This window comes from Saimiri boliviensis, chromosome 1 (assembly GCF_048565385.1).
Source record: "Saimiri boliviensis isolate mSaiBol1 chromosome 1, mSaiBol1.pri, whole genome shotgun sequence".
Taxonomy (NCBI): domain Eukaryota; kingdom Metazoa; phylum Chordata; class Mammalia; order Primates; family Cebidae; genus Saimiri; species Saimiri boliviensis.
The window spans coordinates 126,389,643-126,417,054 of NC_133449.1; the positions used below are offsets into that span (position 1 = coordinate 126,389,643).

Genomic DNA, 27,412 nt, shown 5'->3' on the forward strand with positions numbered 1-27,412 from the left:
CCCTTGACCTGCAGTTTGCAGGGAGAAACCCACGGGACCACCCACTCAGCTCCCACACCCACCACCCTATGTTAAGAGGAAGAGAACAAAAGATAAGACAAAGCGAGAGAAAAGATAGAAAAAAAAGCTTGGTGGCTCATGCCTGTAATCCCAACACTTCGGGAAGCTGAGGCAGGCAGATCACTTTGAGATCAGGAGTTTGAGACCAGCCTGACTAACATGGTGGAATCCCGTCTCTACTAAAAATACAAAAATTAGCCAGGCTTGGTGGTGTGCACCTGTAGTCCCAGCTACTTGAGAGGCTGAGGCAGGAGAACTGCTTCAACTTGGGAGGCAGCGGTTGCAGTGAGCCAAGGACTCCAGCCTGGGTGAGAGTGAGACTCCATTTCAAAAAAGAAAAAAAAAAAAACAAAGATTAGAAAATATACAAATGAGGCTGAAAGGAAAAAGGAGAATAAAGAGGGGAGTGTGAGGCATAGAGCCACGATGGCCAATAGAAGGGCTGCAGCTTGCAACCATGAGGCACATGGTTCTCTGGCATCAGATGGGAGGTGGTACACTACAAAGGGACCTGTGCCTGTGTGTTCCTATGCAGCTCAGTTCAACTGGATGTGCTTTTGTGTTCACCTAATGCTTCCCATAGGCAAAATTACACTTAATTCATTATGCTCAGAGCATGCTAGCAGAACTGCCCCTCCACCAAGGGTGCTGACTTGGCCCTCTCCTCAACCCTAGACCACAGGCCTGCTTATATCCCTCCTGATTTCTACCGAACGCTAAGCTCTAGCACTGCTCCCTCCAAAGTGATCCTTCTTTAAAGGCAGAGGATATCAGTATGTCAAGCTAGGGAAGTAAATATTGGTAGTTTATTTTCAGTTCCCAAGCAGGTCACCTGGAAAGGGCTCATGGTCTAGGCAAGCTGTGTGGCGGCCACTATTTACCAAGAATGAAAAAGGCCTGCCATTTCCACCTCCCAACTCTGAGTAAAAATGCTTTTCAACTTTGTGATCAGAAAGAAATGATAAGCCCAATATGCAAGATTTTTCCACCACCATTTGTCCAAAGACAAAGAGGTTTTTTTTGTATCAATCTTGATGTATTTATTCACACATTTGATAAAAATGTCACAGGAGTGAAATCATTACAATGACATGAGTAACTGTACAGGCAGACCCCAAATGCAGAATCAACTTTCCATCAGCCAGAACATGGAGCAACCGTAACTCCTTTGTACCTGTGCATGTGTGCGCACATGCATGCACACACACACATACTCTCTGTCTCATGCACACATCCATCCACACCCCAACAATCACAGGTGCTAAGTTTGGACATAACCCAGGGACTCTTCCCTGGCTTCTGTCAGGTCCTGGGGAGAAGAGAGAAGCAATTTATGAAACGCAGCTGCGACTGCTCGATGCCTCTCTCTGCTCTTCCAACAATGACTCTGAGAAGGCAAGACATACACTGGGGCAGCTACTTCCTTGGCACAAAAATGAACAGGCAACAATAAGGTCAAGGAAGGGTTTAAGTTAGTCTCAAGTTTAAATCACTTTTATTTATTTAAGAGATGGGGGTCTCCGGTGGCTCAAGCCCATAATCCCAGCACTTTGGGAGGCCGAGGCGGGTGGATCATGAGGTCAAGAGATCGAGACCATCCTGGTCAACATGGTGAAACCCCGTCTCTACTAAAAATATAAAAATTTGCTGGGCATGGTGGCGCGTGCCTATAATCCCAGCTACTCAGGAGGCTGAGGCAGGAAAATTGCCTGAACCCAGGAGGCGGAGGTTGCGGTGAGCCGAGATAGCACCATTGCACTCCAGCTCGGGTAACAAGAGCAAAAACTCCGTCTCAAAAAAAAAAAGAGATGGGGGTCTCGCTATGTTGCTCAGGCTGGAGTGCAATGGATAGTCACAGGCGTGATCCCACTACTCATCAGCACGTGAGTTTTGACCTGCTCCATTTCCAGCCTGGGCCGGTTCAACCCTCCTTAGGCAACCTGGTGGTCCCCCGTTCCCAGGAGGTCACCATATTGATGCCGAACTTAGTGCAGACTCCCAATCGGCATAGCACACTACAGCCCAGAACTCCTGGGCTCAAGCAGTCCTCCCACCTCAGCCTCCCAAGTAGCTGGGACTATAGGCACACACCACTGTGCCTGGCTATATCACTTTTCAACACCACAAAACAGTAGCAAGCAGACCAAACAAAACTTAAAAAACAAAAACAAAAAAACCTCTGGCCATCAAGACTCCAGAAGAACGGGACGGAGGAGGATTTAAAACTTGATCCTTACTTATTCTCCTAACAAACTGCAGCATGACCATAAGCAAAACCAGCCGGGCCTAACTGACAGCATCGATTGTGAATCTATCCTATTCCGGCTCTGCAAAGAGTAAGAAAAACTTTTTAGAGAAACACGACGGTAACATAAACCACATCTCCACTATATTAGTATTTGCAGCAAGATTACATCTATGCATTCAAACAGCTTGTCTATAGATCTGAGAGCTCCAAGAGTGGCCCAACCCCCATTCCTCCACCTTTACCATTCTGAAAAGAACAAGTCAAACCTGAAATGTGAAAAATAATGTCTGTATCAAAATGGTGACCCTTTCTATACAATGGGACTAAGGTAGAATTCCACTCAACTCCTCAACTCCTTCATTTTGACATAAAATTAAAAAATTTTTAAACTAAATTTAAAGGCAATGTTTTGGGCATCAAAAAGCTACTATCTAAAATGATTAGTCTCCCAGTGCTCTTGGTAAATAGGGAAGGTTAGGAAGGAGGAAATGATCCAATGAATATAGAAGAACTGGCTGATTCAAAGGAAACTGCTTTGGATAAGGTGAATCAATGGGTGGTATTGTGCAAGCAAGGAGGGAAATTTCTTAGTACAAATTTCATGTCACTGGCCAGGCATGGTGGCTCACACCTATAATCCTAGCACTTTGAGAGTCAAAGGCAGGAGTTCAAGACCAGCCTGGGAAACATAAGGAGACTCCAACTCTACTTAAAAAAAAATTAATAACAACTTCATGTCCCTAGAGATAAAAGCAAGGTGCAGACAAGGCACTTAACACAGCCAAGTATCATTCACACCCATTGACATCAAGACTGTTACCAAGAGTACTCCCAGTAGCCCCTCATTTGAGAGACTTAACCGGCCAACTACACTTTCCAGGTGGACCTGTAGAACTAAAGGAAATCCAAAGCGCTGCACAATTGATGGGATTTGGAATGTCAACAGAGGAAACTACTCAGAGAAGCAAATGGAGGTCATCCCCTTCTGGCCTGAGGTGAGAGGTTTGTTCCAGATTCGCTCAGTGAGATACCGAATTTCAAAATAGTTGGCCTGAGAATATGACAACACTCCCACAAATGTAGCCTTCTTCTCTTCTGGTAAGAGCAACAGGGCTCTGAATAAAATGGGACATTAGTTACTGAATTATCTTCTTACACTGGAAGTTACAGCAGATGCCTTCTAATACATGTGGCATGTCCCCATCCTGTAGCAGTGATAAACGACTAAGACAGGGCCAGAAGTGCCTGTCCCTTATTATCCCAAAGTCTGTCAGGCATACTCAATCCGAGCAGGGCCACAACTGCCCTCGTTCTTTCGCTCAGAGGACTGGCTGGTGGCCTTGGCTTCACTACTCATTTCCAGAGGCTTAGCCGAGATGTAGTCCTTTACTTTAATCTCCATATTCTTGGCTTTCAGAGTAGCCATGTGCAGCTTCTCCAGGAAATCTGGCATGCCTGTCAGGAGACAGAAATCAGGTTAAGGTAACATATAAACCAACAGTAGGCTCAAAATTAGAAGACCCCATTTTTTTGATGGTAAGGAACTAGCTCTTCCTTATAAAGATCATAGCCTGACTGACAGCCTGTGAATAACAGCTGCCTCCCAGAATGTGTTCCCAAAGCATGGGTTGTAAAAACAACCCATGATCTTTGCTCCTTCTTTGAAAGGAGGTACTACAGGCCACTTAAGTCCCAAAAGGATCTTTTAATCTAAATATCACTTATCAGCGGCATGGCTAAATTATCTGCCAATTTTATTTAGACAAATGTCAAATAGAAACACCTAATCTCTCTGTTCTCCCCCTGAAGCACGTAAGAAGCTGCCTATAGAGAACCAGAAAAAAGAAAATCACAAGGATGCTTTCTCAGACAAGAAGGTGGAAGGGAAAGCTGCAGTTATAGCCATGATGTATAACCTTTATTAAGACAAGTGCCCCTTTCCCCAGGTGACTGCCCTATGATCACCATATTTTCTATCTTATGGCCTTCAACTATTGAAGAAGAAAATGTAAATATGTTAATCTACACAGACCATATTTAAGGCATTGAAGCAAATGTTTTTAAAGCTCTCCTCTGGGTACAAGTTCCTTTCTGGGACCCTATAATTCTCATCCCTTCAATCTCCACCTGGAGTCTTTGCTATCTTCATAGTAATTCAATAATGAACCAGAAAAGGGATGGGCACGGTGGCTCATGCCTGTAATCCCAGCACTTTGGGAGGCCGAGGCACGTGGATCATTTGAGTTCAGGAGTTCGAGACGAGCATGGCCAACATGGTGAAACCTCGTCTCTACTAAAAATACAAAAACTAGCCAGGCATTGTGGTGGGTGCCTATAATCCCACCTACTCAAGAGCCTGAGGCAGAAGAATTGCTTGAACCTGGGAGGCAGAGGTTGCAGTGACCTGAGATCATGCCATTTCCACTCCAACCTAGGCAAGAGAGTGAGACTCCATTTCAAGGGGGAAAAAAAAAAAAGAACCAGAAGAGACGTTTAATTTCCCCAATAGGACTCCAGTGAGACAAGTACTAATCTTGCTCCCATTAAGAAGATAGAGAAAACAAAATGCTTAATCCAGGCCCTGTATACTTGCCCTTACTTACCACTTGAAACCATCCAACTAACACAGTAGCGAGGAAACACTGTTTGGGGATTGTCACTGTATGTCAGTAAGTAGTCAAAGCCATTCTGGAAAAGAAAAACAGCAAAAATGAAGATCCCTGAATCACTCACCACAACCTCCATATCCAATACCATAGAATAACTATAATCTGATTCTGGAGCAGGGAGTGTCATTTCTTTTTTAACCTTGTGCAGAAAAGAGTTAACACCAAAAGCCTGAGACACTACTATCTATAGAAAGACCTGCTTACAATGTTGACCCTTGGCCAACTTGGCTCCCAGAGTGCTCCCAGTCAACAGTTAGCTAAGGCTGGCTCCCTGTACCTAGACTATGCAAACAATATGATTTATCCTGAACACAGGCTTTGCTTTTGGGGGTCTGGAATTCTGGCATGTGCTAAGCAGACGGCACTAAGTAACCAGCTCCCCATAAAAACTTTAGGTGTGAAGTGGGCATGGTGGCTCACGTCTGTAATCCCAGTACTTTAGGAGGCCAAGGCAGGAGGATTACTTGAGGTCAGGCGTTTAAGACAAGCCTGGCCAACATGACAAAACTCCATCTCCACCAAATACAAAAATTAGCCAGCTGTGGTGGCACACACCTATAGTTCCAGCTACTCTGGAGGCTGAGGCATGAGAATTGCTTGAACCGGGAGGCAGAGGTTGCAGTGAGCCAAGATCAGGCCACTGCACTAGAGTCTGAGCAATAGAGTGAGACTCCATCTCACAAAAAAAGCTTTGGGTGGTGGCTGGGTGTGGTGGCTCACGCCTGTATTCCCAGCACTTTGGGAGGCCAAGGCAGGCAGATCACTGAGGTGAGGAGTTCCGGACAAGCCTGGCTAACATGGTGAAATCCCGTCTCTGCTAAAAATACAAAAATTAGCCAGGCATGGTGGCACGCATCTGTATTCCCAGCTACTTGGGAGGCTGAGGCAAGAGAATTGCTTGAACCTGGGAGGTGGAGGTTGCAGTGAGCCAAGATCATACTACTGCACTCCAGCCTGGGCAACAGAGTGAAACTCCGTCTAAAAAAAAAAATAAAAATCTATATTTTGTACAGAGTATGCATATCCTGAAGACAAAAAAACATAAAAATTTTTATTTTTCATATTATTTGTGATCACATTATATTGTTATTCTGAGGCTATGTATTTCAACAAATGAGTAGTTAGTTGTGTTAGGGTTCCTGGGAATTGAATTCTACAGTACAGGGAAATATAAAAGATAGAAGACAGAAACAAAAACTCCATAATCCTAAATTTGAATGAAAAGTATTAGTATATACTTAAGATCTGTTTTATCTTAAAAATAAACATATAAGAAAAATGTATTATTACTTGGTTCTATCGTCTGAAAAGGCCTACAAACGATAAACAACCCAGTAGCTCTGAGTACTCTTAGCAGCCAAATTGTGATATTTAAATGCCATGTTCCAATAAAAGGAACTAGGACTCCCTGAAGAAATGTTAATTTCCAGGTTTAAAACTAAAAATATACAAGATGAACCTACAACATCTTGTAACACCAGAAAGCAAGATAGCTTCTAGGGTCACATCAAAGGGCCCTAAGCCAACAAGAAGGTTCCCAATGACTAAAACTAGGATCAATTTGGGCATCACTAAGTACGTTTAAGTCTGTGAGTTTCTTTCTTTTTTTCTTGAGATGAGTCTCGCTCTGTTACCTACACTGGGGTGCAGTGGAACGATGTTGGCACATTGCAATCTCTGCCTCCCGGGTTCAAGCCATTCTCCTGCCTCGGCCTCCTGAGTAGCTGGGATTACAGGCATGCGCCACCATGCCCTGACAATATTTGTATTTTTAGTAGAGATGGAGTTTCACCATGTGGGCCAGGCTGGTCTCAAAATCATGACCTCAAGTGATCTGCCCGCCTTGGCCTCCCAAAGTGCTGGGATTACAGGCGTTAGCCACTATACCTGTGCCTGCCTTTTTTTTTTTTTTTTTTTGAGAAGGGTCTCACACTGTTGCCCAGGCTGGCATGCAGTGGCACAAACATGGCTTACTGCAGCCTTGACCTCCTGGGATCAAGTGATTCTCCCAACCTCAGTTTCCCAAATAGCTGGGACTATAGGAACCTGTCACCATGCCCAGCTAATTTTTATTTTTATTTTTTGTAGAGACAAAGTCTCTCCATGTTGCCCAGCCCAGAGCTGTTTTTAAAATTTCTTATTTGGAGCCAGGCGCGGTGGCTCAAGCCTGTAATCCCAGCACTTTGGGAGGCCGAGGCGGGTGGATCACGAGGTCAAAAGATCAAGACCATCCTGGTCAATATGGTGAAACCCCAGGCCGGGCGTGGTGGCTCAAGCCTGTAATCCCAGCACTTTGGGAGGCCGAGGTGGGTGGATCACGAGGTCAAGAGATCGAGACCATCCTGGTCAACATGGTGAAACCCTGTCTCTACTGAAAATACAAAACATTAGCTGGGCACGGTGGCGCGTGCCTGTGATCCCAGCTGCTCAGGAGGCTGAGGCAGGAGAATTGCCTGAACCCAGGAGGCGGAGGTTGCGGTGAGCCGAGATCGCGCCATTGCACTCCAGCCTGGGTAACAAGAGCGAAACTCTGTCTCAAAAAAACAAAAAAAAAAAAAAAAAAAAAAAAATATGGTGAAACCCCATCTCTACTAAAAATACAAAAAAGTGCGCCGGGCGCGGTGGCTCAAGCCTGTAATCCCAGCACTTTGGGAGGCCGAGGCGGGTGGATCACGAGGTCGAGAGATCAAGACCATCCTGGTCAACATGGTGAAACCCCGTCTCTACTAAAAGAGCAAAAAATTAGCTGGGCATGGTGGCACGTGCCTGTAATCCCAGCTACTCAGGAGGCTGAGGCAGGAGAATTGCCTGAGCCCAGGAGGCGGAGGTTGCGGTGAGCCGAGATCGCGCCATTGCACTCCAGCCTGGGTAACAAGAGTGAAACTCCGTCTCAAAAATAAATAAATAAATAAATAATTCTTATTTGGGCTGGGCATGGTGGCTCACACCTGTAATCCCAGCACTTTGGGAGGCTGAGGTGGGAGGACTGCCTGAGCCCAGGAGTTCAAAACCAGCCTGGGCAGCATGGTGAGACCCCATCTCTACAAAAAATACAAAAAATTAGCTGAGTATGGTGGCACACGCCTATAGTCCAAGCTACTCGGGAGGCTGAGCCAGTAGGATCACATTAGCCCAGGAAGTCAAGGCTGCAGTGAGTTGTGATTGCACCCCTGCACACTACCCTGGGTAACAGTGTAAGACCCTATTTCCAAAAAAACCCAAAATCCTTATTTGAAACAAATACTGAAATATATAATAGAAGAAATGGGTTCTCCTATAGTAAAGCTAGAATTTGCTTCAAAATAATCAGAGGAGTGGGAAAGGAAATGAGAAAAGCTATGGATAAAACAATTTTGGCCTTTCCCAAAACAGTAAGTTGATAACCGGAGCTAGGGACAGATACATAGGGTTCATTAAACTCTTCTACTTCTGTACCTTTTGTATATATTTCAAATTTTCCATGATAAAAACCCCCTACCTTGGCTCAAAGATCTACTTCCCATTTGGCAAATCCAAACTCAGCTCCATTGTTTTCAAATACCCTCCATACACAGTCAATGCAATTTATCACTTTTCCCTAACCTCTATCTTCCTTAGCATGTGAGTCTCTGGGTGCATACATGGTTCATTCCTCTCTTTGTCTTCGCTTGAATCATGTCTTCTAACCCCAGTGTCCTGCTTTCCTATCCAGTCTTTTTTATTTTTTTTAAACAAGGACCAAGTCAAGTCCTACCTTTTTCATAAGAGTTTACCACAAAAATAATTTTTAAAATTATACTTATAGGCCAGCATGGTGGCTCACACCTGTAATCCCAGCACTTTGGAAGGCCGAGGCAGGTGGATCACTAGGTCAGGAGTTCACGACCAGCCTGGCCAAGATGGTGAAACCCCATCTCTACTAAAAATACAAAAAAAATTAGCCAGGCATGGCAGACAACTGTAATCCTTGCTACTCAGGAGGCTGAGGCAGAGAATGGCTTAAACCTGGGATGCGGAGGTTTTGGTGGGCTGAGATCATGCCACTGCACTCCAGCCTGAGCAACAGAATAAGACTCAGTCCCCCCTGCCAAAAAAAATTACACTGATAAATCTTATTCTCCCAACATAGCTAAAAAAAAATATTTACCAGATGAAACCTATTCTGCTAAGTGCTAAACCACGCCCTTAGCTATTTCATGGTCATGGTCTCCTATGGCAGCAATGCTAGAACTCAAGTCACTTTTTTTCAAATAGGCAACATATGGACATGGTTCAGAATTCAAAAACAACATGAAGGATGTGAGGCAAAAGTCTCCCTCCTACACTGTTCCCAGTCTGACCTCCCCTTCCTAAAGGTAACTAGCCAGAGCTTTATCTCCCTCTATCCTCTAAAGCTAGGGCTTTCAAACGTTTTAACTACAATCCATTGTAAATGATCCTTTTCATATTACAACCTAGTTCTCTCTCACTCTCATACACACACTTAAATGTATTTATGTAACCAAAGTTTCATGAAATACTCTTACACTCAGGTAGTTTCTATTCTGCTCTATTTATTCCTTTTCTTTCTTTCTTTTTTTTTTTTAAAAGCTAACCATAATCCCTCAAATTAGTTTTGTTTTCTACTAATAGGTAGCAATCTGTGGCCTAAAAAGTACTGCTATAAAAATAGCACAGAAGTAAACACAGAGATCCCCCAGTAAAAAAAGAACCAAACATACTAAGTTGGCTGAAGTGAACCACTGGCTCAAATCTTACTTCAGGTGGTGCAAATAAAACTTGATGAGAATAAGAAAACTACACTGAAGAACACAGTCCATATAGCTCTAAATCAAACAGGAGAAACAAAGCTATTATAAGGTGAAATAGAACTAAAACCAGCAGCCACTGGCATCAATATGTATACTCTCAATGGAGATTTAGTTTTAAAAGACTGAAAAGAAAAACAAAATACCCCACTAAGCTGAAATAAATATTCTTTTCAAAGAAAGGTCATAGAATTTTAAAGAAGGCAGAGAGCATGACTCCAACCCTCCCATTTCTCCATCAAGGAAGCAGAAATTCAGAAAGGTTTCCAGTGCTCTACCCACTGTGGTGAAATGCTGACAGAAGGCACTCACAGAATGATGCTGAAACAGGCTAACACATCAGTGGCTATGATTCTTTCTTATAACTGTCTTTCAAACAAAAGGGAACCAATGGATTGCCACTACCTTGTCCTTGGGGATTTTCCAGGTATATCACCTACACCAGAATTCCCAAAATATGGTTCCCAGACCAGCAGCATCAGCCTCTCCGGAGAACTGTTCCTGGGTTATACCCCCTCCTCCCTAGCTCAGATAAAACACATCCCTTGAGAAAATTCCATAGCCTTGGGATATCATCTCTCGGATGAAGTAAAACTCACCTCATCAAATGACCTGTGTGGACGGATAACCATTTGGGATTCATATGATCTGACCCTGACAAATTCTGGAGACTCTGGCACACTCGGATGCTCCACAGCACTGGTAAGGAGGAAAGGAGAGGCAAACTCTTAGTAATGTCTATATATAAAACAACAGGGGAGCCAAGTTAAGGGGAAGGCCTAAAAGGCTAGCTCTGATTTTTTAAAATAAACACAACAGAGGAGTCACTAAGATGAATAAATACAAACTAAGTTCTAAAAATGAAGTGAAGGAGCTGGGCACAGTGGCTCATGCCTGTAATCCCAGGACTTTGGGGGTCCAAGGAAGGTGGATCACCTGAGGTTGGGAGTTCAAGACCAGCCTGACAAACATAGAGAAACCCCGTCTCTACTAAAAATACAAAATTAGCTGAGCATGGTGGCACATGCCTGAAATCCCAGCTACTCGGGAGGCTGAGGCAGGAGAATCGCTTGAACCCGGGAGGCAGAGGTTGTGATGAGCTTAGATCACACCATTGCACTCCAGCCTGGGCAAGAAGAGCAAAACTTCATCTCAAAAAAAAAAAAAAAAGATGTGAAGGTCAGACGTGGTGGCTCATGCCTGCAATCCCAGAACTGGGAGGCCAAGACAGGAAGATCACTTAAGGCCAGGAGTCCAAGAACAGCCTGGACAACACTGTGAAACCCTGCCTCTACAAAAAATTAATTAATTAATTAAAAATGAAGTGAGTTCCTTTGGTAATTTATGGCTCACTATGCTGTGGGTCAAAAACAACAGCACTTCTTTTAACTACCAACGTTAAAGAACTCAAAAAAACACTTTAACTAAAAGCTTATATCTCTCCATTCTTCCTAGACAGTCAGAGCCCCCTCATCTTCCAGCTGGATGGATGGGGCACTGGCTGCAGAGAAGTCTGTGGGAGACTCACCAGGGCACTAAGAATATGCAAACTCAGGTATGCAGGAATGAAGAGCACAGCTAAAGGACTCAGCAAGAGCCACAGGCAACCATACATACCGTGACACCAACACCATCATGTTGTTTTCCTGATCCACATTATACCGCCGAACATAAACATAATCCCGTGAGTACATTGGATACTAAAGAAATGGAGGGACAGAATTAGTGGTCTGTATCACACAAAGTTGGAGAGAGATAGAAACAAAAGTAAAAATACTCACAGGAAAATGGGTTACCCAGTGAAGAACCTCAGAACCACTAACCACATCTCTCTCAATCACCTCCAGCTTGATCACCAGGGCATCCCACTTTTTTCTATACTCTGTGTCTAGCTGCAGAAAGAGAAAAGATCATGAAGACCCAAAACAAAAATGCAGAAGGCTTTCCAGATGCTCTGGTCTCTGACCCAAGAACCTTATTACAAGGAGATCGTAATCTGACCTAACAAACAGTGCTGAAGTGTGACTGTTTACTACAGATGATTCTTTCAACATCACTTTGTACAGGCTAATGTCATTACACTGAATGTGCATCTTAAAAAGACAAACCAAGGAAAAGTATAACAGAATGTATTTTAATAGGCACATCTGGGAAAAAACGATATATAGTCATATGAATATGTAAGGATAAGACAATTATAAAAGGTTTTTAAACAACGAAAGTCCAAAAGTATTAAGTAGACATGTCACACACAAAAATGCAAGTAGCATATTTTTTTAAATTTCTGGCATTGCTAGTAACTGAAGAATTTCAAATTAAGACAGATATACCACATACATAAAAACAATAAAAATTCACTGCAAATAAACAAAATCTAGTGCCTCAGGGGAAAGTGCATTTGCATATTTGAGTGATATTAGAGTGATTAGAGCATTATAGAGTGATTAGAGCAATATCGAGTATTCGCGATAACGAACTAATTATCAAAGTCTGGCAAAACAAATGAAAAATCCAGAAAGAAAAAATTTTTCTTCTAGAACTCTGGGTGATCCCACCTCTCTGATTCATTTTTTTAAACATCTTCCACCACAAGGAGGAAAGCAGTCTTTGAACAGATTCTCTTCATCTTCATGAAATAAATACTTGGCCAACATAGTAACTCACATCTGTAATCCCAGCACTTTGGGAGGCCAAGACAGGAGGATCACTTGAGCCCAAGAGTTCAAGACCAGCCTAGGAGGCATAGGGAGACCCTGTCTCTACGGGAAAAAAATTTAATTAGCCAAGTGTGGTGGCACATGCCTCTAAGCCTGGAAGCTGAGGTGGGAGGATCACTGAGTCCAGGAAGCAGAGGCTACAGTGAGCCATGATGACACCACTGCACTCCAGCCTGGGTGACACAGCAGGACCCTGTCTCAGGGAGGGCGGGGGGAAGCTTTCATTATGGAAATGTTCTGGATTTGAGGTTAAAGAGATGCAACAACTAAATATAATCCTGACTATGTCTGTACTAAAGGGAAAATGCTATAAAGAACATTACTGAGTGAAATCATAAAACCAGAATACAAACAGAAGACTACATGAAAGTGCTGCCTCAGTGTTAAATTTACTGATTTCAATAATGGTACCATGGTTAGTTAAGAAAATATGACTAGTTTTAAGAAATACACACTGGGCCAGGCGCGGTGGCTCAAGCTTATAATCCCAGCACTTTGGGAGGCCGAGGCGGGTGGATCACGAGGTCAAGAGATCGAGACCATCCTGGTCAACATGGTGAAACCCCGTCTCTACTAAAAATACAAAAAATTAGCTGGGCATGGTGGCACGTGCCTGTAATCCCAGGAGGCTGAGGCAGGTGAATTGCCTGAACCCAGGAGGCGGAGGTTGCGGTGAGCCGAGATCGCGCCATTGCACTCCAGCCTGGGTAACAAGAGCGAAACTCCGTCTCAAAAAAAAAAAAGGGCCGGGCGCGGTGGCTCAAGCCTGTAATCCCAGCACTTTGGGAGGCCGAGGCGGGTGGATCACGAGGTCAAGAGATCGAGACCATCCTGGTCAACATGGTGAAACCCCGTCTCTACTAAAAATACAAAAAATTAGCTGGGCATAGTGGCGCGTGCCTGTAATCCCAGCTACTCGGGAGGCTGAGGCAGGAGAATTGCCTGAACCCAGGAGGCGGAGGTTGCGGTGAGCCGAGATCGCGCCATTGCACTCCAGCCTGGGTAGTAAGAGCGAAACTCCGCCTCAAAAAAAAAAAAAAAAGAAATACACACTGGAAGAATTTAGGAACAAAGGGCTATGATGTATGTAACTTACTCTCAAGTTGTTTTGGAAAAAAAACAAGACAGCCTCATAAAATACATTAAAGTATTCATATCCATTCCTCTATCTGATCTTCCCAACAGTCCTGTGGGAGGGTAAAATGGATCTCACCACCATGGGACAGATAAAGAAATTCTAAGTCAAATGTTTACCTAAATGCTATGCAATGTGAGATGACAGGTAGATAGACGGATGTATTGAAGCCACTGTCATCTGAGTCAGAGAAATTATTCATGTAGTCGGTAGCAATTGTTATTCGAGGCGGCTCCAAATCTGGAGAGAAAAATTAACTCACCTGAACATTGAAGAACTGCCGAGGTGTCACATCTGTGTAGGTTCCAAAAACTAGAATGACAAGATAGAATAAGGGATGCTTGCCATACTCCAGTCACTTGTTTCTATCACTTAGCGATGTTTTAGTTCTCAAGTACTAAGAGATCTTAAAGGCAGGTTCAGAAACTAGAAGTCATATTAGAGCAACAAAGACAAAGATGATCTACAGCGAAGATGACATGAAACATTTGTCATCTGGGAGAAGTAAAACAACAAACAAAAAACCACGCCAAATTTTCTGAGAAACGACCAGTACAGTTTAGAGAAGTATGAGGAACAAAAATCCCGTGCACGTGGGCAACTATGGAACACAAAAGACAGCCACACTGTGCTCACCTCGGTACTGGTAGAGGTGGGTGCCTGTAATTGGGCGCCGCCACAGCTTAAAGTGTTTCTTATCCATCACCATTTCCCAAGGTTGCTCTTTGTCCTCCAAATCTTCATTCCCTTCTGTTTGGGCTTTTGGTTCTGGAGGGTGGCACTGGACTCCAGAGCTCTGAAACATATTTGACATTTCTTCTAACCGCTTCATCTCATTAATGGATCTGGAAAGGGGAAAAAGAGCCATGGTGAGGCGGTTAGTCAGCCTTATGAAATGAAGTGTCCACTGTGCCCAACCTTTTATTTTTTAAGAAACAAGGAGAGTCTTAAAAAAATAAGAGGCCTGTGCAAGAAGGTTATACAGTAAACCACAGTATGTAGTATATAAATGGGATGCAGTATAGTGAATTAAAATTGAGTTCCTGAGTTTGAATCTTAGTCCAACACTCATTAACTAGAATATTATTTAACCAGTTCCTATTTCTAAATCTATGAAAAGGAAATAATAGCACCTATCTCGAGGTTGGGTATAAAGATTACAAAGTGTCAAGCGCTTAATATCTCTGGCCAGGCAAAGCAGCTCACGTCTGTAGTCCCAGCACTTTGGGAGAATGAGGCAGGAGGATTGCTTGAGGCCAGGTTCGAGACCAGCCCAGAAAACACAGTGAGGCCTTAGCTCTAAGAAAAAATTTAAAAAATCAGCCAGGTGTAATGGCATGTGCCTGTAGTCCCAGCTACAGGCTGGGGTGGGAAGATCACTCGAGCCCAGGAGTTTGAGGCTGTGGTGAGTGACAATTGTGCCACTGTACTCCAGTCTAGGCACAGAGTAAGAATCTGTCTCTTAAAAAATAAAAGACTGGGCACAGTGGCTCATACCTGTAATCCCAGCACTTCAGGAGATCAGGGTGTGAGGATCACCTGAGATCAGGAGTTCAAGACTAGCCTGGACTCATGGTGAAATCCCACCTCTACCAAAAATACAAAAATTAGCTGGACATGGCAGTGGGTGCCTGTAATCCCAGCTACTTGGGAGGTTAAGGCAGGAGAATCACTTGAACCCAGGAGGCGGAGATTGCAGTGAGCCGAGATTGCACCATTGCTCTCCAGCCTGGGCAACAGAGTGAGACTCCATTTCTAAAATAAATAAATAAAGTAAAATAATTATCTGGCACATAAGTAGCCCTCAAATGCTAACTATGAAGGTTTACGGCTTTAAAATGTCAATTGATATCTTTTGTTCATTTTTTATTGGGTTGTCTTATTATAAGTAAACATATTTTCCCCCTTGTTTTTAAATGATAAATTCACATACCATAAGATTCATTCGTTTACAATGTATAAATCAGTACTTGTTAGTGTATAACACAAGGTTGTACAACCATCACCCCTATCTAATTCCAGAACATTTTTATCACCCCCCAAAAGAAACCTCTACCCATCATTACTCACTTCCCATTCCTGCCTCCCTCCAGCCCTAGGCAGCTACTAATCTACTTTCTGTCTCTATGGAGTTGCCAATTCTGGACATTTCAAATAAATGGAATCATATGATACGTATCATATATATATGTAACCAGCCTGGCCAACATGGCGAAACCCCATCTCTACTAAAAATACAAAAATTAGCCAGGTGTGATGGCGGGAGCCTGTAATTCTAGCTACTTGGGAGGCTGAGGCAGGAGAATTGCTTGAGCCCGGGAGGCGGAGGATGCAACGAGCTGAGATGGTGCCACTTCATTCCAGTCTGGACAAAAGAGCAAAACTGTCTCAAAAAAAAAAAAAAAATGCTGTAGACATTTGTGTACAAGCCTTCATACAGACATGTTCTCAATTCTCTTGGGTAGATTCCTAGGAGCAGATTTGCTGGGTCACTTAACTTTTTAAGCAATTGCCAAACTGTTTTCCAAACAATTGTACCATTTTATATTCACATCAGCAATGTCTGAGGATTCCAAATGCTCCACATCCTTGGTTCTACTTGCCCCACTTATTATTGTCCATCTTTTTAATTTCAGCCATCTTAGTGGGTGTGCAATGTTATCTCATTGTTCTTGATTGGTATTTCCCTAACCTTTTCATGTGCTTATCCTATTCTTGATAGTATCTTTTGATGCACAAAAGTTTTAATTCTGATGAAGTCTATTTTTTCTTTGATTGCTTATGTTTTTGCTGTTATATCTAAGAAACCACTGCCCAATCCAAGGTCACAAGAACTTTTGCCTATATTTTCTCCTAAGAGTTTTTTATAACTTTAGCTTACATTAGGTCTTTACCTCATTTTGAGTTAATGTTTGTGTATGGTAATGAGGTAGGAGTCTAAATTCATTCTTTTGCATGTGCTTCTCCAGGTGACCCAGTGCCATTTGTTGAAAAGACTTCCTTCCCCAGTGAATTGTCCTGGCACCACTGTTGAAAACTGACCAAAAATTTTAGGATTTATTTCTAGACTCTCAATTTTATTCTAACAATCTAGATGTCTATCCTTATGCCAGTATCACAGTGTCATTACTGTAGCTTTGTAATAATAAGTTTGAAATTGGGTACCATGAGTCCTCCAAACTTTGTTCTCTTTTATCAAGACTGTTTTGGCTATTCTGAGTTCCTTTCGTTTCCACATGAGTATCAGAATTGGCTTGCCAATTTCTGCAAAACTGCCTAGGATTTTGATAAGGACTACAATGAATTTGTAGATCACTTACATGGTACTGCCATCTTAGCAATATTAAGTGTTCTAATCCATGAGGACAGGATGTCTTTCCATTTATTTGTCTTTTTAAATTTTTTCCAGTGATGTTTTGTTGTAGTGTCACACTTTTAGTCATACACTTCTGTTTAATTTATTCCTATGTATTTATTCCTTTTGATGCTACTGTAAATAAGACTGTTTTATTAATTTTATTTTCAGATTGTTCTCATTACTAGTGTATATAAATATGACTTCTGTGATAAAACCTAATTCCTTGTCTGAAGAATTAAAAACAATAAATAAATAAATATGACTTCTGTGTACTGATTGATCTTATATCCCGCAAACTTGCTGAACTCATTTGTCAGCTCTAACAGTTTTCTGTGGATTCCTCAGTATTTTCATATGTAAGATCATGTCAGCTGCAAATAGAGAGTTTTATTTTTTCCTTTCCAATCTAAATGACTTTCATTTACTTCTCTTGCATAATTTCATTGGTTGTGACCTCCAGTACAATGTTGAACAGAAGAGGTGAGAGCAGAATCCTCATCTTGTTCCTGATCTTAGGGAAAAAGCATTCAGTCTTTCACTATTAACTACACTATTAGCTATGTTTTTTGTAGATGCCTTTTTTTCGCTCTGTCACCCAGGCTGGAGTACAGTGGTGTGATCTTGTCTCACTGCAACCTCCACCTTCTGGGTTCAAGTGATTCTTCTGCCTCAGCCTCCCAAATAGCTGAGACTACAGGCATGCACCACCATGCCCAGCTAATTTTTGTATTTTTAGTAGAGATGGGGTTTCACCATATTGGCCAGGTTGGTCTTGAACTCCTGACCTTGTGATCCACCCACCTCGGCCCAAAGTGCTGGGATTATAGGCATCAGCCACCGCACACCGCCTATAGATGCCTTTTACCGGCTGAAATAAATTTCCTTCTATTCCCAGTCTGCTGTTTTCTTTTTTCTTTTCTTTCTTTTGTTTTGAGATAGAGCCTCGAATGGTTGCTCAAGCTGTAGTGCAGGGGCATGATCTGGGCTCACTGCAATCTCTGACTCCTGGGTTCAAGCAATTCTGCCTCAGCCTCCCAAGTAGCTGGGATTACAGGCATGCGTCACCACGCCCAGCTAATTTTTTAAATATTTTTAGTAGAGACAGGATTTCACCATGCTGGCCAGGATGGTCTAGATCTCCTGACTTCAGCCTCCTCCTGATCCACCCACCTCAGCCTCCCAAAGTGTAGGGATTACAGGTGTAAGCCACTGCTCCCGGCCATGTTTTCTTTTTTATCACAAAAGGAGGCTAGAATTTGTTGAATACCTTTTGTGTTTATTCAGATGATCATGTAGTTTTTGTCCTTTATTCTATTAATGTGGTGTATTAAACTGATTTTTGTATGAAGAACCAACCTTGCATCCCTTAGATAAATCCAACTTTTCATGGCATATAATCCATTTCATACGTTCCTAAATTCAGTTCGTTAGTATTTTGTTCAGGACTGCAAAAAGTTGTGTGGTTTTTTTGTTTGTTTTGAGCCCAGGCTGGAGTGCAATGGCATAATCACAGCTCACTGCAGCCTTGACATCCCAAGCTCAGGTGATTCTCCCACTAAAGCTTCCCAAGTAGCTGGAATTACAGACATGTGCCACCACACGCAGCTAATTTGTTTTTTGTATTTTTAGTAGAGATGGGGTGGAACCATGTTGCCCAGGCTGGTATTGAACTCCTGGGCTCAAATGATGCACTCACTAACCTGGGCCTCCCAAAGTGCTGGGATTATAGGTGTTCACAGGCTGCAAAAAGTTTTAAAACATGAAAAACAATACCATATACTGTACTATGTATCACTATGTATCATTCAGGGCTATATACATATGTATAAAAACAGGCCAGGTGCAGTGGCTCATGCCTGTGATCCCAGCAGTTTGGGAGACCAAAGTGGACGGATCACGAGATCAGGAGATCGAGACCATTCTGGCTAATATGGTGAAACTCTGTCTCTACTAAAAATACAAAAAATTAGCCGGGCGTGGTGGCACATACCTGTAGTCTCAGCTACTCGGGAGGCTGAGGTAGGAGAACTGCTTGAACCAAGGAGGCAGAGGTTGCAGTAAGCTGAGATCATACCACTGCCCTCCAGCCTGAGTGCAGGGTGACAGAGTGAGACTTCGTCTCAAAAATTAAAAAAAGGGAATTATATACAACAAATAGGGATAATGGTGACACCTTGGAGAAAAAGAAGAATACAACTGGAAAAAGGTACAGAAGAAGCCTAAGTATATTTTAATACCTTATTTCTTAAAATAGCTGTATTTGTAATACTGATGTTATTCTTTAAACCTTTTTTATATATCTGAAACATTCTGTAATAATAATTTTTTTATTTGGCTTATATTTTCCCTATAACCTCTTTTTTTCTGAGACAAAGTCTCACTATGTTGCCAAAACTGGCCTCAAACTCCTGGACTTAGAAATCCTTTCACTTCAGCCTCTCAAGTAGCTGGGACTGTAGGCCTGTGCTACCATACCCAGCTTCTCCATGTCTCCCACGTCACCCTACCCCCCTGCAACTTTTAAATAGCAGGTAAGAAACAAAAAGTGCTGGCTGGCTGGCTGTTACACTCTATGGCAATTCAAGACTGAAGAAGATCTGAATTACCACTACACTGTCTGAAATGCCTTTTTACCTTCAAGCATCAAAAAACCACAAGGTTGAAGGGTAACTGCTAGGCAGAGTTAATCATATACACTTTTTATTCCTTTACATGGGCATATGACATTACACTATAATTAAGCTATGTTTATGTCTGCTTTCCTTACTAAACTATAAATTCCTTAATGGTGCAGAATTAAGTCTTTTTCATATTTGTAGTTCCAGCTGCTGGCATGTCCTGGCAAACATTACATACATTAAATGAATAAATTTAGTAAATTTTAAAATAATAATAATATAAAAATAGGCCTCAGTAATCCAAATGTTTATTAAAAGACTGCATTAAGGCCGGATGTGGTGGTTTATGCCTATAATCCCCAACACTTTGGGAGGCTAAGGCAAGCAGATCACTTGAGTCCTGGACTTCAAGATCAGCCTGGGCAACATGCAAAACTCTACCTCTACAAAAAAAAAAAAAAAAAAAAAATTACAAAAATTAGCTGGGCATAGCGGCATGCAACTGTAGTCCCAGCTACTAAGGAAGCTGCAGTGGGAGGATCACCTGAGCCCAGGAGGTCTCGGCTGTAGTGAGCCAAAATCATGCCACTGCATTCCAGCCTGGGCAACAGAGTAAGACACTTTGGAAAAAAAAAAAAAAAATTGGGCCGGGCGCAACGGCTCATGCCTGTAATCCCATCTACTCAACAGGCTTAGGCACAAGAATCTCTTGAACCCAGGAGGTGGAGGTTGCAGTGAGCCAAGATCATGTCACTGCACTCCAGACTGGGTGACAGACTGAAATTGTCTCAAGAAAAAAAAATGCATTAATATATTGCTGTAAAAGCCAAAAATTCAAACTTATAGTGGCAATCCAAGATTAAGAGTTTAGAGCAATTTGAAGTAATCATGAGTCTAAAGATTTGTGTTCTAGTCCTGGCTCTGCAACCAACTAGGTGTGTAATCTTATGGAAGTCCTGTGTGATCTTATCAAAGTCATTTTACCTTTAAAGTGAGGACGTTATTTCTTGAAGTCCTATCGGCTCTAAAATTGCAATTTGCTGAATTTTAAGCTTTGGACTTAGATTAAAATATTTACATAGGGGAATACTTGTCATTTTGACTGCCGGAAACCCCTTTTTATTTGGGAAGAACCCACATAGGTGAGTGCAGTCCCACTCCCACCCCTTAGCAGTTAAAGCACAGCTCCTAATTTAAGTGAGGTTAGAGACTTCTAGAAGGGGCCTTGAATCTTGAAGAAGTAACACAAAGGCACAGGATCTTGAGGGAGCTGAAAGTCCAGCAGTACAACCAATTTGGGGAAAACAATGCCAGCAACACTGACCTAAGTAGATCATTCCTGTTGCAGGTCTTGGTCAACCTGCACCCTGTCCTTCTTGTCAATACTGAGTGACCTAATACCCTTTTGATTAATTCCTTTTTGGCTTAAATTAACCAAGACCACTTTCTCTGTTACAGCCAAGAACCCTGACCAGCTGCAAAACCATACAGAAATAGAGAAGGAGCCTTAGGGTAGGCATTTAGATCTTGCAGACAAGAAAGCAAAAGCAAAACCACGGCTAGATTTGTTCAATCAGGTACCACAGGGCATCGATTATGGCATTTTTGAGAACTAGCAAAGAATTCTTCAACAATAATTAAGCACAATTCTTAAATGTCATTCTTTAAGAAAAAAAAAATGTTTTTCATTGCCCAGGTTGGCCTCGAATTCCTGGGCTCAAGTGATCCTCCAGCCTCCCAAGTACAGGCACATGCCACAGCATCTGGCCCAAATATCATTCTTGCCACATAATAAAGGGGAGCAGAAATCTGCTTCCACTGGTGGAATGTCTTAATAAAACATCAGAGGCTCATAAAAGAATTACACAGTTAACAAAGTTTTAAGAAAATTATTAACTACAGGTAACATTTTTTCATGACCTTCTAAGAATCAAGGTAGTTCAGAGCATCTGACCCACTGCTTTATCAAGCTGTCCTACATAATAAAAGGTCACTGGGAGGTTTTGGCTAAAATTATGAAGAATGACGGAAATGTCTTGTGGAGGCACAGTATGAATGCTAGAGCAAGACTACTACACAAAAATGTAAATGATCGAGTTATTTTGTCCCAAGGTTTAGGAATCCCTGAAGAGTCTCAACTTCTAAATGCTAACATGAGAAGACCCAAGAGCACAAAGTTACTATCATACGTGTGGAGAAAAGGAAAACCTCTCATGATATATCTCTTTAGCTGTTGTGCCAAATCTTGTTTGGATGGGTGTCTATAAACCTTCACACCTAAGAGACTTAAGAGAAGAAAGAAGGACAAAAGAGATTATTCCCAAAATAGTAAAATGAGCAGATTAGAAAAAGGATCAAGAAAAGACAGGCCATGCCTTCCTTTCTTCAAAAGGAAAATCATTTCAATATCTGAAAAAGGCTGGACTGAAAGCTACAGAAACTGGGGGCATACGACTATGAAAACAAAAACAAGTGCAACAATGTTTGGTTCATCTAGGGGTCCTGCCCTCAGCATGGAGCTTGGTATAAGGCTCCAAAATTACTTAAATGAAGCCATTCCTACATTTAGGAATTTCAATAAGACAAGCGCCTCACTTCACATAATCCTCCTCCTCCTCAAATTCCAAGTATTGTCAAAGATAGGTCTACTGATATAGGACACATCTAGAAATACAAGATATGGGGGCCTGGTGCGGTGCCTCATGCCTGTAATCCCAGTACTTTTGAAGGCCGAGGCAGGCCGATCACTTGAGATCAGGAGTTGGAGATCAGCCTGGCCAACATGGTGAAACCCCATCTCTTCTAAAAATAAACACACACACACACACACACACACACACGCACACACACACACACACACACACACACACAAACTAGCTGGGTGTGGAGGGACATGTCTATAGTACCAGCTACTTGGGAGGCCGAGGCAGAAGAACTGCTTAAATCTAGGAGGTGGAGGCTGCAGGGAGCCGAGATTGCACTGCTGTATTCCAGCCTGGAAACAGAGCAAGACTCAATCTCAAAAAAAAAAAAAAAAAAAAAAAAAAAAAAGACATAGGGCCAGGCACCTGGCTCAGCATTTTGGAAGGCCAAGGTGGGAGGATCACTTGAGGTCAGGAGTTCAAGACCAGCTTGGCCAACATGGTGAAACCTCATCTCTACTAAAAATACAAAAATTAAACAGGTATGGTGGTGCCCCCGCTGTCGTCCCAGCTACTGGCTAGGCTGAGAAACGAGAGTACCTGGAACCCTGGAACCAGGGAGGCAGAGGTTGCACTGAGGCGAGATTGCACCACTGCACTCCAACCTGGGTGACAGAGTGAGATTATATCTCAAGAAAAAAAAGAAAGAGGCCAGGTGCGGTGGCTCAGACCTGTAATCCAAGCACTTTGGGAGGCCGAGGTGGGGCAGATCACACGGTCAAGAGTTTGAGACCAGCCTGGCCAACATGATGAAACCCATCTGTACTAAAGATACAAAAAATTAGCCGGTTGTGGCGGTGGGCGCCTGTAGTCCCAGCTACTCAGGAGGCCGAGGCAGGAGAAGAGCTTGAACTCAGGAGGCGGAGACTGCAGTGAGCCATGATTGCGCCACTGCACTCCAGCCTGGGCGACAGTGCGAGATTCCGTCTCAAAAAAAAAAAAAAAAGGAAAGGAAGGAAAGACATCAATTAGCTCATTGCAGTTCTGGGACAACTAGTTAATGGTAAAATAATGAAGACAACCTCAAAAAATTGAGGTCTACTTTGATGCAGCTCTGAAGAGCTAGCAAAGGATTCTAGGGATTTATCAGTAAGATACCCTGAAGTGACAATGGCAAAAAAAAAAAAAAAAAAAAAAAAGTCCCTTTAAGGCAAAACGACTTTATGTTCAGCATTTACCTAGTCAATAACACACTGAAGTTTAACGTAACCCAAATGCCCTGAAAGACAGTAAAGAGAAAATGGCCAATTTTCTTCATGCAACTTTAATGGCACTTATTTACTCAAATTTCTGGAGCAATGAACTGTAACGTTTAAGAAACTATGAGGAGGTTAATGGAACCCCTCACCTTTCATTTCTTAACTTTCTTCCTCTATTTGTTCCTGTAACTTATTTTTTTAACTGTTCCAAAGCAATAAAAAATATGACTACTGTATTTTTTCATTAGATTTGCCCTAGAATCACAGAATGCCAGCCAGCGGCAAACACAGCGATCCCAAGATTTTTTTGTTGATTGTTTAATTGAAGACAACTGGGTACTAGCACAAGTATTAAAAGATCTCATTTCTACATCTGGCCATAGCAGCCAGTCAAAATCGCTTCTTAAATTTTCTTGCTGTGCTTGATTAATAAGACCATATTTAGTAAGATCTTCTTAAGCACAAAAGAAGAGAAGGCAAAGTTATGCTTTGTCATTCTGAATAGGAATCAAATAACATAAGGAAAACACATGCCACTTTAAGGCACACATTCAAAATGACACCCCACACATTCTACCCACTTAACCAAGACAGCCATGTCCGAATTAGTTTGTGCCAGGACAAGTTGGTACAGAATCAGCACAGATGAGCCAAAGGCTGTAATTTAGGGGCCATGTGACAATCATGCTCTTCTTCCATTAACAATGACAGAAATGCACTTGAGACACACTCTAACTGTGCTCCATTATGGAAAGCACCCAAAAATCATCTCACTGGAACAAACAAAATGTAAGATGTTCTAAGCTATCTATGACAACCTCAGCAGTGCTTACTATAAAGCAAATAGCATATTTGAACACAAAGCAAATAAGTTAATCTGTACCTAGAATATTTTAATAAAATATAAACATGACAAGCTATCAAAACAAAGACCCAAGGAACCACCGTGCAACCAAGATGTAGTTGTTGAATGGCATATTTTATCACATTAGCAAATATAGTAAAAAGAAAAAAAAATCCTCAAGATTAACAACATAATCAAATTTTAATTATATGAAAAACCAAATTCAAACATGAATCAAACAATAAAATGTTAAATGAGGGGCTTTATTATAATAACCCTAAAGACAGTTAAAGTGCAGCCTAAAAGTGTTCTGGAGTTCATCTGAACTGAAATTCCAAAGCTGGTTAACTCAGAGCAGTGAGTTAGATTAGAACCAACAGTATTTCAATCGCCTCCAGGTTTCAGGGACAGTCTGACCAGAGGGAAATAGAATGAATACTCCTGGCTCAGCCATGAACTGGTCTGATCTCTCTGCTATGGTTAAGTAGTGACTAACTCAAATGCTTACTATGTTCATTTCCTATCTTTTATCCCCACTACTCCTGCAAGGAAGCACTGCTAAACAGAGGCTCCAGGATTTATTAATATCATCCATAAAAGTGCATAAAATAAGCCAAAGAGTGTCATCTACTACTTAAGCCCCAACACTAGTCCACTCCCACCCCTAAACTCTCCTTTCCTCTCTTTTGTACCCAGTAGCCCTTTTCTGGTTTTTCTCCTCTCTTCTACCAGCAATTCCAACTGGAGATTCTCCTCTCAAACTTAACTGTGGAACACGGTTATTTCATCATCAAAATAGAATGAAAATTCAAAGTTAACTGATAATTTTTCAACCTAAAAGTTTTCTTCCTGTTATTTCTCACACCCAAGAGACTTTGATTACGACCAATGGCCAAGTAGCAAAAACATACTAACTAGCCAAAATATCTATCATGCTTTGATAGCTTAACTTTTTTTGTAAGATTGTTTGTGGTTATGATTTTAAGCTGCATTTATAAACTATCTTTCCTGCTAGGAAAAGTATTCCCAGTTCTTAAGATAGACTTGCATTTACCCACAATTCATAGCATGGCACAAATAGCTCCCTGGCATCTGGGTGTTACACCTCCCACACAGGCCACGGTATAAACTTTATTGGGGTATTTCAATTTTTAACCTAACAAAAAATGTGGAATAACAGGTTGTCTCCCTGTGGAGGAAATATCTAGAATAAACAGATGGGTGTGAGATCTGTGGAAGGAGGGAATTGTCTCTGGATACCGAAATCACAGTTTGAGTTTAGAGGCAAAGTGCTTCCCTACCCCCAACCCAGACGCAGCCTTGCTGTCACCCACGCTGGAGTGCAGTGACGCGAATCTCCGCCCACTGCTACCTCCACCTCCTGGATTCAAGCAATTTCTCCTGCCTCAGCCTCCTGAGTAGCTGGGATTACAGGCGTCCACCACCAAGCCCAGCTAACATTCTGTATTTTTAGTAGAGACGGAGTTTCACCACGTTGGCCAGGATAGTCTCGATCACTTGACCTCGTGATCCACCCGCCTCGGCCTCCCAAAGTGCTGGGATTACAGGCGTGAGCCACCGCACCTGGCCGACAAAGTGCTTTACGTGCAGGGAGAGCACAGTTTAAGACTATCTGTTGCAAAGAAAATACAAACACAAGGTAAATCAAGAGCCAAAGCAGTTTCCCCATGAGATTACCTGGACTCTACAGTCTCAGAACTACAGATTAACAAATGTAATCAATGGTACTGGGCTTTTCACAGTTTTGATGATGACAGAATGACCTCAGAGTCTAAGGGACACGATTCCCAAAGTTCTAGTTAACGTCGCAAAAAGCTAACCTAATTCTTACAGGTTCAAATATCGAGGCTGCTGGTTTGTGTAAACTGGACAAAATCCCTTCCAGGCTCTCAATTATGCCACGAGTCACGATGACAGAGGGTTCTCCTGGAATTTCTCACAAGGCCTGAGTCCCATCTGGATTGAAGTCATTTTGCAAACAGCAGCCCACCATCCTTAGGCCAAATTTAAAATCTATTTTGAATTTGCACCTTTCTGGGTGTGTTAAAGATTACAGATTATGTGCACAACGGCCTCCATGCCTTCGATATCTTTTTCTAACATGTTGTTTTTTTTACTGTCTTGCTCTCCCGACTCAAAGTCTTCCTCCTATACCAACCTACACTTCCAGTTCTATTTTGTAACGCGACAAATCAAATTCACAATAGGGGCAAACAACAATGCGGTTTGCTCAAGCAGGTTCAATCGACTGCACCACCAATTAAAAGACCACCGCGTAAACAAGGGCCACCGACCACAGGGCAGGGCCCAGGGTTCACACCACCCCCCACCCCACGGCCCAGAACAGGCTGGCCGCAGCACCCACCTCTGCAACTCCTCCTCCTGGATCCTCTCCTCATCCCACACGAAGACGCCGGAGAGCGCCGCCATCAAGGCAGAGGCATGGCCAGGGCGGCCGTGCAGCCGGCGCCAGAGGCGGGAGAGGAGGACGCGTCGGGAGCTCTCGGAGTACAGGCGTCCGTAGAGCTGTGCGATCTGCAGCGCGCGCCGCACGCGCAGGCCCGTGACGAAGCGGCACTGATTGGCCAGCAGCGCCAACAAGCCCCCGCCCCGCGCCCCCGCCAGCCAGGCGACCAGCAGCCTCCGCGGGAACATGCCGCCTCCTGCGGGGCCCGCCACAAGCCTCCGGGGCCCAAGGAAGTAGCCCGGGAGGGCGCAGGCGGTCGTCCGCAGCGTCACCCTAACTGGCCGACCACAAACCCGTCTTACGGTCCCGCGGCCAGGAGCCGCCGCTCATCTCTCTCTGCAGCCACCGCTGAGGAAGAGTCTCCTCTGAGAGGAGAGTGGGTCATGGCAGCAGACGCCAGGACGGCTCCGCGACCGCTGCACCGGGCGCTCCTGGGCTCGGGCCGCGGATCAGTAGGTTGTCTCACTCCTCAGCGACCTCCGGCGGGCGCCGGGGACCGGGATGCGGGGCGGGCGGACCGCAGCTAGGCGGACAGCTCAGGGCTGGCAGCAGGAAGGCTCCCGCGCGTTCCCTGTGTGCCACACGCG

General features: G+C 43.1%; 1 protein-coding gene across 1 annotated transcript; it reads right to left on the minus strand.

The window, feature by feature from the left end:
• Positions 1–1,074: 1,074 nt before the first annotated feature.
• STARD7 (StAR related lipid transfer domain containing 7) lies at positions 1,075–27,398 on the minus strand. Its single transcript, XM_010352017.3, has 8 exons — positions 26,724–27,398; positions 14,253–14,461; positions 13,879–13,928; positions 11,546–11,656; positions 11,382–11,464; positions 10,364–10,463; positions 4,912–4,996; positions 1,075–3,763 (listed from the first exon to the last, which is right to left on the minus strand). The coding sequence occupies exons 1-8, from the start codon at positions 27,011–27,013 to the stop codon at positions 3,579–3,581; spliced, it is 1,113 nt and encodes a 370-aa protein (XP_010350319.1). The 5' UTR covers positions 27,014–27,398; the 3' UTR covers positions 1,075–3,578.
• Positions 27,399–27,412: the final 14 nt, after the last annotated feature.